Source organism: Nycticebus coucang, chromosome 11 (assembly GCF_027406575.1).
Source record: "Nycticebus coucang isolate mNycCou1 chromosome 11, mNycCou1.pri, whole genome shotgun sequence".
NCBI lineage: Eukaryota > Metazoa > Chordata > Mammalia > Primates > Lorisidae > Nycticebus > Nycticebus coucang.
In genome coordinates this window covers 78,891,809-78,906,028 of record NC_069790.1, presented here as the reverse complement: position 1 = coordinate 78,906,028, position 14,220 = coordinate 78,891,809, and the positions used below count along the sequence as shown (strand labels likewise).

The following is a 14,220-nucleotide window of genomic DNA, read 5'->3' as shown; positions in this document are numbered from 1 at the left end:
TTACCCAGATTCTTCTCACAGTTTAAACATTGTATTTTTTTAAATTTGACAATGTATTTAAAATTACTACTATTGTTATCCCATTTTTATATCCATATGTATCATGTGTGCATTTTCATTCATGAATAATACTGTGCAGAGATAACTCACTATTCATTTTTTCATCTACTTTGATGTTCTCAGTAAGCCTCAGTGTTAATAGAGCATTTAAGTTTAATAGTATGACCAATACTGAACTCATCATCTTCCAAACATGTTATCACTGAATAGATATAAAGAACTACCTTTTAAAAAATGCTCTGGCTGGGCGTGATGCTCACACTTGTGACCCTAGCACTCTGGGAGGCTGAGGCAGGTAGACTGCTGAAGCTCAGGAGTTCCAGATCAGCCTGAGCAAAAGCAAGATCCCATCTCTACTAAAAATAGAAAAACTAGCCATGCGTGTGGTACCTGTAGTCCCAGCTACTTGGGAGGCTGTGGCAAGAGGATCGCTTGAGCCCAAGAGTTTGAGGTTGCTGTGAACGATGATGCCATGGCACTCAACCCAGGGAGACAGTGAGACTCAGTCTCAAAATAATAATAATAATGATAATAAAAATAAATAAAAAGAAAAGCAACTACACATAAGGCCTAGTTATTTTCCCTCAAGATCAACTTTAACAAAATGCTTTTCACCTCAAAAGTCTCTTTATTGGGCAGTGCTCCCTTTAGAATATGTGGTGTAGAATATGTGGTGCTCCCAAGAATTTACTAAGATCTTTCCCTCACAGACAGACCAGATAATTGACAGGTAGAGTAATACTGAGAAACAAGCCTATAAAGGATAATTAGTAATGTGTATAGACTCAGGAGCCTGCAAAGGAAACAGAGAAGATACCAAGGCCAGGAAGGAAAGTCATCTGAAGGCCCCAAATTAGGACCTGTGAGACTCCAAATCAAAATTTGGTCCTTAACAGAAAAAAAGAGTGTATAACCCTCTTTTATAAAAGATGAGGAGAGATATCTTTCTCATCCTGCCTTATTTCCTGAGTCATGTCATTTGTCCCTCAATTTTTATTTTATCTTAATTAAAATTTTTATTATACCTTTGCAGAAATTATACTAAATAAAGATCTATGAAACTATATTTAGTTTTCATGTTCATGTCACTCCTTAAATAAAAAAAACCCTCAAATTTCCATGCATTTTAGCATACTGTCCAATTTTGGATTTCATATTACATGCTGAATATTTCTTCTTTGCCCGAAGATTGCCCATCCTTTTATAATTATACATTAGACATATATGAAATATTAGGGAATGGACAAACTGCTAAAATTCTTTTTGTTCATTGCTGATATCATCACTGAAAGTGAGTTTTACCAGTTCTTCTGTTTAATCATTTACAACAGATGTAATAATGTGATATTCTAAAATGTAGACAGCCTCAATGTTCAGTGAAAATTAACATGCTGAACATGTCTAAGTACTAATACCATCAGTTACTTCCTCTCTCTTTTTCTATTCCATGTCCTCAACCCACTGGTACCACAGTTAAGAGTTCAGACATCCAAAAGTCAAAAACTAACATCGTTTAACACTCTATAAGAAACTGCACAAACAGCCAATGACAGTGTTAGAAGGAAACAAAACAGAGTGTAACTCAAAATGCTGCAGAGAAGAAAATTACATGCTTAAGGAGTTACTCCTTTATGTCTGTCTATACTGGTTTTCTTCTGAAGAGTCTACCCACTTTCCATCAACTATGTTATTAATCCTCATGACTTTGCTGAGAAAAATGAAAAGTATTATCTCTAAATTAGAAATTATCTCTAAATTATGACAGTTAAATCAGGGTTTGTTTTTTCAAAAATGTCAAAGAACTTTTAGCTTTCTAACTATTAAGATTACAATGAAAACTAGGACCACAAGAGAAATAGCACTCTGAAAAGGAAGTTTTTCTTTCTTGTGGAAGCTAACATGGAATTAAGCTGAAATTAATGAAATTGAATTTAAATTTAAAACTGATTTCAACGTCAATATCCTATCATGAGAAGAAAAGCAACATAGCTTAATGGGTTGCAAAAAAACTACTATTTCATATAAAAAGTATATTCTTTGGCAAAGCATTACACAAACTTAGGACCTCTGATGAAATTAAGTTGTTCTTACATCACTTAAAAGTAATAATGCTCTTGGGCGGCGCCTGTGGCTCAGTCGGTAAGGCACCGGCCCCATATACCAAGGGTGGCGGGTTCAAACCCGGCCCCGGCCAAACTGCAACCAAAAAATAGCCGGGCGTTGTGGCGGGCGCCTGTAGTCCCAGCTACTTGGGAGGCAGAGGCAAGAGAATCGCTTAAGCCCAAGAGCTGGAGGTTGCTGTGAGCTAAGTGAGGCCATGGCACTCTACCGAGGCCCATAAAGTGAGACTCTGTCTCTACAAAAAAAAAAGTAATAATGCTCTTAACTATCTAACAGCATCTCATATGAACTCTGGTCTGTGATTTTCCACCCACAACCATTTCTATCCCTAACAAACTATCATATTTTTATGTATCTTTTAAGGATAATGAAATGCTACCCACTTAGATCTCCCTAGGAATATTAATCCAAAGCTTCCATAATTTCATAGCATAACAACTCATTTCTTAAACTCTCCGGACATATGAAACAGTGGATTTTACCAATAGGAGTCTACTTTTACAAGTTCAAGATTTTACAGCAAATTTTATAATTAGCAAACAGGTAACATAAGGCCACACACACGGTGGAAGAAACAAACCTAGACCAAAAGGAACCAAACTCAAGGCTGATGAAAGTTTATAATGTTTATTATAACTGTGGTTCTTTAAAAAAATGTAAAGCAGAAATGTATAATAAATGTATTACTGGTTAAATTTATGTTGATGACTTTTAAACATTTACAAATACTTTTTACTTTACTGTTCTCATTATCATCTAATCCTCAAAATATGAAATCATAATCCTGAGGGAAATAATTCTTTGATCACTGTAAGACAAGGACAGTAATTCTAATGACTTTATTTAAATTCTAATGAAATTAAAAATCCATTAGATGGTTAACAGCATTATTACTTTTAAAATAGGAAAAAAATTAAGCAGTTCTATAATGATAGAATTTTTAAATAAAAACAATGACTGCTCCTACCTGTTGTAGAATGAGCACTGCATAAGTGGACTTTGTGGACTAGTGGCAATATTTGCTAATTCTGTTAGCCAATCTACCTCATTTTCACGGTAAGTATTTTCTGATATGTCTGAGGTATTTTGATTCCAAGATGTTCTTGGATATTCTTGATGTGAAACATCTGAAGTTAGCTGGTACACGGCAGATTGGTTAGGATCACTTTGAACAGCCTGAAGTTCAGGAAGGTCATCTGCAGATAAGAACATTTGAGAAAGAGAAGTCCTCAAATTTAGCTGATTTTGTGAGAGGAAAATCATAAATTCAAAGTTAAATTCAAAACATTTGCTAACATTAAACAACCTTCAACTTAACAAACATCTTGCACACTTAAAGGTCAAAAGAGGCCTGAAAGAAAAGTAAACCCAACAAAGAAATGTAAATGTAGTAATGATTTCTATCTAAACCATATAATTGCCACTACTGCTCATAAACTGGAAAAACGGGGTTCAGTTTGTATTTTCTTTCCCCCTCAGTTTTTTGTCCCTTGGAGTGATTCATATGCCTCTGACAGGTTATTACACTAGCAAGTTAATGAGGGAAAGGCATTTTATTTCTTATATATTTTATTAACCTATTATATAGATTACTATAATAAAAACAACAATTTTCATACATAAGAATATAGATGAGGGTGGCGCCTGTGACTCAAGGAGTAGGGCGCCAGCCCCATATACTAGAGGTGGCAGGTTCAAACCCGGCCAAAAAAAAAAACTGCAAAAAATAAAAATATATATCGAGAGAGAGATGATATAAACTTTTAGATACTAATTACACAACTCTGTATTAAAGTACAAATTTCTTTTTACTAAAAAGCTCTGAACTTGGCAATGTTTATTAGCTATTTTTTTCATGTATGTATGTTCCCAAAAGGTAATTCATGAAAAGACTTTCAGCTCCCCAAGGAAAAAAACTAGAAATACTACCCAAGTACCACTTGTGTACAAACTGAGGCTACAGATCCTATAAGGAACAGTGAATTCCAAAATATGGAATTCTTAAAGTAAAAGCATCTTATAGGCTTTAAGAATAAATCCCCTCTACACAACAAACATACAAACTCTACAAATCCACAGCTTCCCTTCAACACACAACTCAAGAAAACTTGTCTCCTAAATGTCACCATAATAAGTACATATAATTCCTGTTCAGGAAAATGTTCCAGAACAGTCTACTGAAATTTAAATGTGTTAATTAAAAGTACAAGTTGAGGATATCCATTCATAAAACTGACTCCTTTTATGATGTCATGAAGCAGCCAAAGAGTTCTAGAATACCATACCAATTTAGGATCATTCTACCCTACAATTTTCTTTCGGTAGTTATTTCCCTTCCCTCATTTGCCAACACTCTTCCTTTGGCCATCATTTATTTATTTACTGTAAAGGGTTCATTTCTGCCTTTCAAGTTCAGGAAATTAACTTGCTTTTTAACTGAAATCATTGGTAGAAGGGGACAAGTTTTTGCCGGGCCCTAAGTTTCTGAGTTCCCTCTGAAACCAAAACCATGATGGTGGAGAATCAAAGACTTGATTAAAATGGTGCTCCTTGTAAACAGTAACCACTACTCAATAAATATCAGGGCCCAGAAAAATCCTTGGCATTCAAACAGGTTATGTCCCAAGACCTTGAGAATCTCCACGTTTCCAAACAATACTGCAAGAACATAATTCCCTACATTTCATCATCTGTAAAATGAAGATAGTCCTATCTTCTCAGAGTTTTCACCCATGTTAAGGAAAACAACATATCAAATGGGAACAAAGCCAAGCAGAAAAACTGGGCAGAAGCCAAGGTCATTCATTAACTATTTGTTCCTGAACACCAGCCTCAAAGTAACGCAATTTTAAAACATACGTCAACAAACCTATGTATTTTGTGTCTCACAGACCTCTGGAGTTAAGTTAGTAATAGTAATAACCATAAATTCAGATACTCAATTTTTTTTTTGTAAATTTCTCCATTATACCAACAACTCAGGCATGGAAATTGGCTAAGCATAATATACTGAGCTCAGTGGGAGAATATTTCGGAAGTATTTTTTGAAAACCTACCGGGTGGGGTTTTCCTAAGGAGTTTAGTCCAATCTTCTCACACAAAGTAAAGGAGTTTAGTTTAATAATCTATAAATGAATCTTTATAATAAGCATAAATACTCCAAACTCATATTGGCTTTAAGTAATATTTTAAAAACAATAACAAGAGAATGTGGAAAATTCTTAATATACGAAAACTTCACATACTTTTGTAGCCAGTCGAGGTTGGTGGAGAAGCTAAATATGAAAATTAATCTGAATCTTATTGAAACTCCCAAATAACTTAATTTTATTTACCAAGCTCCATGTGCTCATCACAAGAATTATATCCAGGTGAGGATGGCAAATTCTCATTACACTGCAGCAACTCCAATGAGTCATTCATTCCTGAGGCTCGCTTGTCCATTACCAGCAGGAGTTTCTGTACTGCATTAGGCACCTGATTTCTCTTCACTTCCCACACCATGTTATGGTGCTCCGACTTACAGTAAAAACAAAACAAGAAAAATATCAAGTCGTGCAATTTGTATATTATACAAACATAAAATAAGAGACATCACAATGTTGCATTTTAAACTTAATCACATACTGCCATTTATATTTCCTTCTTGGATATATAAATGGATAGGATATCTTGGCCTACAATTCAACAATAAATTAGACCTGAATCCCCAAAGAGTAATATCTTGAATTTATGAAAATCTTTTCTGATAAAGAATAATAGAGTTATAAATACTTTTACTTCTTTAACCTACTAACTGCCCTTTCAGATGCAGATACTGAGACCAAACTTTTTTTTTCCCACTTGTACTCTCAAATTCAAAAGAAAATTAACAAACTAAAATTAAAAAAGACTAGAGGAATATTCTATTTCATGTAAGAAAGTTTCTTAAAATAGCTATATATTATGATTTTCACAAAAATAAAAATGTTCTTAGGTTTTCCTAATAAGAATTTAGGAGCTAGCCATAATAAAAAGATACCTGTCTTTCTGAACAAGCTATTGTTTCTAGAAAGATGAATAACAAGCATAGGAAATTTAAACAACTAGTAAATCTACTTTCATCAAGCCTATAAAGTTATCACAAGGAAGAGGCAAATATAGGTTAATACACTTAATTTCTCAGCAAAGTCCACTAAATTTTGTTACGAAAGGAAAATGCAATTATACCTTTTACACTCAGTCTTTAAACAATGATTAAATTATTTAACATGTTACTTATTTAACATAAGTGACAATAGCAGGAAGACTTCTTCATTTCTCAGGGACTAGTCCAAATCCTACTTTTAAAAAATTTCTACCCAAGTACAGTAGTATGTGCCTACAGACCCAGCTACACAGGAGAGTCTGAGTCAATCACTTTGAACCCTAGAGTTAGAAGCAGCCTAGATAGGGCGGCGCCTGTGGCTCAGTCGGTAGGGCGCCGGCCCCATATACTGAGGGTGGCGGGTTCAAACCCGGCCCCGGCCAAACTGCAACCAAAAAATAGCCGGGCGTTGTGGCGGGCGCCTGTAGTCCCAGCTACTCGGGAGGCTGAGGCAAGAGAATCGCCTAAGCCCAGGAGTTGGAGGTTGCTGTGAGCTGTGTGAGGCCACGGCACTCTACCGAGGGCCATAAAGTGAGACTCTGTCTTTACAAAAAAAAAAAAAAAAAAAGAAGCAGCAGCCTAGATAACACACCAACACCCCATTTCTTCCAAAAAAGAAAAAAGCTCTAATGAGCTTATATGAAATACACAAAAAACCCAGCCATTTTCACAATATGACAATAAAATAAAAAAATAAATGTCACTAAAAGTACCCCAGACCATCCCGATCAAAACTGCAACAAAGGCTCAGCGCCTGTAGCTCAGTGGCTAGGGGCAGGCACATACACCAGAGCTGGCGGGTTTGAACCCGGCCTGTGCCTGCCAAACAACAATGACAACTACAACCAAAACATAGCCGGGCATTGTGGTGGGTGCCTTTAATCCCAGCAACTTGGGAGGCTGGGGCAAAAGAATCACTTAAGTCCAAGAGTTTGAGGTTGCTGTGAGCTGTGACACCACAGCACTCTACCAAGGGTGGCACAGTGAGACTCTGTCTCAAAAAACAAAAAAAAAACCTGCAATAAAAAGATGTTCATTACTTAATATTTGTAAGTTTTCTAATCTATGACACAATCACCAATAAACACTGGTGATACAAATTTCTTTCTACAAAGGCTTTCTCATCATCTTTTTGGTTATGAAATATGTTTTCCTGACTCAAAAATACACAATCACGGGACGGCGCCTGTGGCTCAGTCGGTAAGGCGCAGGCCCCATATACCGAGGGTGGCGGGTTCAAACCCGGCCCCGGCTGAACTGCAACCAAAAAATAGCCAGGCATTGTGGCGGGCGCCTGTAGTCCCAGCTACTCGGGAGGCTGAGGCAAGAGAATCGCTTAAGCCCAGGAGTTGGAGGTTGCTGTGAGCTGTGTGAGGCCACGGCACTCTACCGAGGGCCATAAAGTGAGACTCTGTCTCTACAAAAAAAAAAAAAAAAATACACAATCACTATATTTAAAAAAGCAAAAAGCATTTTACAAAAAGGAATATAATGATTACTTCTAATCCAGCAATCAGATAGAGGTACTGTAACATTTTGGTGTATTATGATCCAGTCTCTTTTTTACATAACCACCATTTTTTCTTCATACTTCATTTATATACAGTTGGTATTTTTCCTTAACATAAGTTCATGAGCATATATGTGTGTGTGTGTATATGTGTGTGTGTGTGTGTTGTGTGTATATATATATAGTTTTTTTTTTTTTGGAGAGTCTCACTTTGTCATCCTGGGTAGAGTACCATGGTGTCATAGCTCACAGCAACCTCAAACTCCTGGGCTCAAGGGATATTCTTGCCTCAGGCTCCCAGTTTTCTGGGAGCCTTGCTCAATACTCACTGTAAGATGTATTGTGGTGTAGTGAAAGGGCACTGGGTAAGGTGTGAGGAAAACATGGGTTTTGATTCCAGCTTGATCACTTACTAAATACATGACCTAAGTCCCTGAGTTTCCCCTTAATATATTCATCTGTAAAATAGGGCTAATGATACCTACCTTACTTTCCACCTAGAGTAATTATGAGGATGAATTGAAACAAAGTAAAAAATACGTAAAATAATTTCTTTAGAAATCTTTTTAGCCTCAGAATGACAGGGCAATTATTAGACATACTTTAGGTTTTTAACGTCCTAAATAGAACAGTTACTGAAAATACACTGTTGGCAGTAGGAGACCAGGTAACTGTTCAGCTTCCGGAGTTTTCACCTGGTATATACAAGTCATTTGACACACCTTAATAAAAGTTATGTATCATGCCATTACTTAGGCAAATTAACAGTTTATCTACCTAAAATGTTTAAGAAATTAATACTTCTTAAATTTAGTACAATATACTAATTAATCAGACACTATATAGTTTCAGCAAATCTCTTAGGATATAATAATTCCCCACAAAACCAGTAGCTACAGGAAATGTGGTTAGTGACACAAATCAATTTCTTAAGTATGCAGTCGTGTTTCTGAATCTCTACCTTCTTTTCCCTGAAAAAATAAAAATCCAGCAAATTTATCTTAATTCATTAATCTTAACTCAATCTAGTGGTACACAGAATCACATGCATATTTTAAAGTACAAAATGATGACCCTGGCCCTGTCCCCAGAGATGTCATTTACTTAGTCTGGGATACAGCCCTGTGCATTGGTTTTTGTTTGTTTCAGGTGCAGAGTATTGAGAAACACTGGGCTACAAATAATCACTAAATTCACATTTAGTTAAAAAAAAAAAAAAAATCACTTATTTAATACCTGTCAAGGCATTACACTATCTGTAGTATCAGACCCCAATCATGAATCTCAAGGAATCTATGCTTTACTAGAAAGATATAAACCAATGATCATAGTTCTACAGAGCAGGGCTTAATTATGAATGGATCAAAAAAAAGAAAGGAGGAGGTCCCCCAATGAGACAAGATCATATAAGCAAACTGCTAGTCAAGTATTGGATAAGATCAGAAAAATGTATAATCTGGTATCACTAGAAATATTAGGATGGTCATGGAACTTAAGGCTGTAAGAATACCACTTGGAATGGCAATCTAGGACCACAATCTTCAATTCTGCTTTAGGAAATCTGATTTTTTTTCCTTGAAGCAAGACTCTTTAATCAGGCTGCTTGAATTTACATACCAGATTTGCCACTTAAGTGCCCTGTATTAGCTAAGTGCCCTGAACAATTTACTTAAAATCTCGATGCTTTATTTGTAAAATAGAAATAATAAATGCAGTTCCTCATAGGTTATAAAATTCAGTGAGATTATGTAAAATGCTTACAATAGCACCTACCACAAAACAAACCTTCAATGTAGTGACTAGTATTATTGCTAGCAATTATTTTAAACAGAAGTCTGACATGATCAGAACTATACTTTAAAACATTCTCTTTCCGTCTATACATACTAAAATACTGTATGACTGAGAAATACCCATAACATATTTTAAGGAGGATATTTTAAAAAGGAGAGAGAACACACTCACATTCCTACTTTGTTTATGTAAGCCACCTGTCTCCAGCTTCCTTTGCAAGGGTTGTCAGAAAAGGTAATTGGTTGATACCAATGAAGATTCCTTATTTAATAACTCCTAAGATAATAGAGCAGTGGTTCTCAACCTTCCTAATGCCGTGACCCTTTAATACAGTTCCTCATGTTGTGGTGACCCCAACTATAAAATTATTTTCGTTGCTATTTGGGGGTCACCACAACATGAGGAACTGTATTAAAGGGTCATGGCATTGGGAAGATTGAGAACCACTGATTTAACCTATCCTGATCTCAAACCCTTACAAACTTTAGTATGCTTCACAAATGAGAACAGGACAAGTCAACTCGAACTATAATCTTAAACTTGAAAAATTTCCCGTTTTTTACCTTTATTATGAAATTCAAAGGTCGCACTAAACACGTCTCTTCAGAGCTATCCTTTGTGTATGAACAGTGCTGTTCCTGAGGTCCACAGAGGCACATGCAGTTTGTCTTGTCTTTCCCCTCCCTCTGCAGAGCTCTTTGGTTTCCTCATTCTTCCCAGCTAGATTTTTTTTCTTCCCCATCAGCAGATTCTGCAGTGTCCAACATTCACCATTTACAATATACTAATCGCCTCGAAACTTCTATCATTTCTTCAGCACCTTGCTTAGTTATCTACCACCTTCCCATCACAACACGGCTTAAATGAAGTTGGGAGAAACAGTATTTTAATTTCAATACAGAGCTACCTACAAAAGGGACCAAATAAGTATTTACTGCATTTAAGTTGTACGTGTTCCCACCTCTCATCGCTCAAGGCTATCCAAAGTTTTGTCTCGAGATTACTGAAGCTTTGCTGATGTAAAACTACTGTACCATAAGAAAGCCTAGGCACAAAGACAACAGACTTGATTTTCACTCCTACTGGCTGTGTAAACTGGGACAGGTTGCTTAATTTCAACCTCAGAGTAGTAGCTACCTCACAGGGCTATTCTAATGATTAAATTTTGAAAATAAAATTCAAAGTCTTATTATACAAATGTTAAGTTTTCCATCTTTTTTCCTCCTCTACATCAAACTATTTTGGGGGAAGAAAGCAAGTCTTTTAATACAGCAAAGGAATACCAGAGGAGTCCTTATTCAATAATACTTCCCTACATACATTACACCAATTACATACTCATTGTGATAAACAAGCTCCTCTTTCAAGTATCTCCTCGTAGAGCTAACCTTATTGTTCATTCATGCTGTTGTACACTGCTTTGGTATTGAAGGATTCAACACAGCTTGCCTTGTATTTTAGTTAACTCTGCACACATCATCTCTTCACTAGATCAGTTAGTCTCAAAGGCAAGAGTAAAAGGCTTCAGCAGAAGAGTTGTTCTTTGAAATGTTATGGTCAATATCACCAATTTTCTTTAGTAGAAAGCCCTACTGCTTTTGTTATTTAAACTCTCAGAAACAAATATCCACAAAATCCCAAGACAAAACAGGAGAGAAAGAAAGGACTTACAGTTAAGTCTCTGAATGAAGGTGGAAACTGAGTTGCACAAAAGGCCTACCTACCTGCGTGCCTACCTACAGAGCATTTCCACACACTTCATCTGATTTTATTTATTTTTTCTTTTGTTTTTTTGCAGTTTTTGGCCAGGGCCAGGTTTGAACCCACCACCTACGGTATATGGGGCTGGTGCTCTACTCCTTTGAGCCACAGGGGCCACCCCATCTGTTTTTATTAATAATTTAAACTCAAAACAACTCTGAACAAAGTATTACGGATGATGAAAATAAGACACTGATGACTAAATGGAACAATTTTATTTTTGAAAAGAAGACTGGGGGGGTGGGGGGGGAGAAAAAAAGGTATAGACTAATTGGTTTAGACTCCTGTTTCCAAGTATCTATTCTTCTCTGAATCCCTACCTTCACATGAGCATGATGGACTTCACAGTAAAGCAGGGGTCCTCAAACTACAGCCCGCGGGCCACATGCAGTGGTGTGATTGTATTTGTTCCCATTTTGTTCTTTTTACTTCAAAATAAGATATGTGCAGTGTGCATAGGAATTTGTTCATGGGTTTGTTTTTTTTTTTAAACTATAGTCCGGCCCTTCAAAGATCTGAACTGGCCCCCTGTTTAAAAAGTTTGAGGACTCCTGGATAGGTTCTCCATTAATCCTGGAGTACTTCTCTATCTAGAACAGACTATATGCTCAAATTACTTTGAAAGAGAGGGTGAAAAGAAGGTATATTTGCAATTAATTTCTATCTCTAAAAGGAGCAACTGAGGCATTTAAAATGAATTCCATATTACAAGTTAAAACAAGCCTCCTTATAACTATGTCAAATGCAACTTTCTACACTAAAACTGGAAAGCCTTAATACTGTTCTTTCAAAATATTTTCAATGAATCTTCTTCAAACAAAGATGTCACAAATTTTTCTACAACTCTAGTTTGCCACTGTGCTAAGGAAAAAGACAACTCCACAGTGGGCTTGTTTGGTCACTTACTACTTTCCTTTATGACCCTGAACAAATTAACCTCTATGCCTCCATTTTATTTGTACATGTGACTGGTACCCATCAGCATTGTTGCAGCTGTGAAAGGTATCACATCCCAGTCCTTGCCTTTGCTGGACATTACCCAATCTGTACAAGTTACTAATTTTGTACTCGCTCAACATGGAATGCTATTTGATGAAGACAAAAGCAAACTGATACTACACAAGTGTCTTAAGAGTATCGATCAATTCAAACAGAGAAGAGTCACTGTATTAAAAAAACATGAAATCTAAAAATTCATATTATGAAAGAAACCTGCTTTTCTAAACTTGATTGTAATCTTAAACATTTTCACATCACCTGTAACTGTAGAAAAAACTTTATGATTAATGCCTTTTAAAAATTCAATCCAGTATACTGGAAAATTGTTTTTCTATTCTCCATAAAAAGTGAGTAGAAATTATGTGAAGCAAGTAAACGCAGATTAAAATATAAAAAATTGTGAATAATATTGGTGTCAAAAAGTTAATAAACAGGAATAGTGTCATGTCGCTTTTCCTGAATTTTGTGATAAACAGCTATTTGTGAGCTCTGGAAGGTTTTTCAATTTGTTGTAATCTAGTTTTCCATTGTAAGTAAAATATTCACTTTCACACTGAAAAGAAAACACACATAAAATACCTGACATCATTACAAGGCAGTAATTTCTTAAGGATAATTGACGGGGGTGAGGGGAATACAGACACTTTCAAACACAAAAGACCAGCTAGCAATTCACCCAGCAAGAAGTAGGGCACAATAGTTTGTTCATTCATTAAGCCAGAGACGAGTGCCTTCTTCACCTGGCACTTGAATTAGTAGGAAAAGAATTCAAAGAAGGTAAAACCTAGTGGAGGAAACACTCTTAAAGTGACAGTATCGTGTTCCAAGTCTGAGAGGTATACACTAGGGTTGGGGAAATAAGTCTGCAGTAAATCCTGGAAGAAAGTATCCTTCTAACCAGGAGTTTAATAAGTGAACAAAGAGGAAATGTTTTCCAGGCAGAAAGAAAAGATTAGGTTTGTGAAACTACTAAAATGAAAACTAGAAAGTGGAATCAAAACTCCACTCTGATTTATTAGCCATTAAAATAAACAAACAAAAAAATACAATAAACAATTATTTTGCTTCAAAATGGCTTCGTGGCTTCCTCAAAAACCTTAAGGAGTGGATTTAATTCTTCTGAATATAATTCAAATTTCCTTAAAACTTTGTCAAATATTGCCTAACAAAAACTGAGTTAAATCAAGGAAATCGAACAGATGACCCTAAAACTCTTTCAAGATAAAGCAAAAGACAATAGCCAAAACAAAAAGGCCAAGACCAAAAAGAATGCCTTACAGATTTAGATTAGCCTCAACTGTGAAACAGCAGAAAAGTATTCACCCCTGTTAACATTATGCTAATTCTCAAAAGGAAACTAATTCCAAAATCACTGTTAATCATCCTACTGCTATTTACAGGGAAATAAATCTAAAGCACTTCCTTGGAAGTGCTGGTAGGGACTCCAACGCTTTCCAGTACATACAACTCCCCCCTCCTTTTTTTTTTTTTTCTTTTTAAAAACCTCCTCTCAACGCAGGGAGCCCGAGCCAAAAATAAAAACAAAACAACACAACAACAAAAAAACCCCTGAGTATGGCCTTCCTGTCAGTGCTCCTCCTAAAAACGACTCTAGCTTGAAAATTCCCCCAAGAATGAACTCTAGTACTAGAGTGTAGAGTGCACAGCGGAGAGTGACGTCCCCCGGACGGAACACAGCGTTTAAAGGTACAAAAACCTGGCGGCAGACTTCGCCTGGATTCTTTATGTTTTGTTATACTCTGCCTGCGGCAGCAGCGTAAGTTAAAAGGCGGAGACTGGAATAGCCTGCCAAGCCTCCTCTCCGGGTCACCCAGAGCAGCGCCGCCCG

General features: G+C 36.3%; 1 protein-coding gene across 6 annotated transcripts in view; it reads right to left on the bottom strand.

Annotated features, from left to right (window-relative positions):
• Window positions 1-14,220, bottom strand: part of HBP1 (HMG-box transcription factor 1) — a 33,091-nt gene that overhangs the window by 17,956 nt on the left and 915 nt on the right. For 5 of the 6 annotated variants that reach the window (XM_053554012.1, XM_053554013.1, XM_053554016.1 and 2 more), the window contains exons 2-3: window positions 5,517-5,700; window positions 3,149-3,377 (exon numbers count right to left, since the gene is read on the bottom strand). In XM_053554012.1, coding sequence (XP_053409987.1) covers window positions 3,149-3,377; window positions 5,517-5,700 — 413 coding nt within the window. Of the gene's footprint in view, window positions 1-3,148; window positions 3,378-5,516; window positions 5,701-10,174; window positions 10,448-14,220 lie in introns of those variants that run through there. The other variant, XM_053554014.1, reaches the window with a different exon arrangement.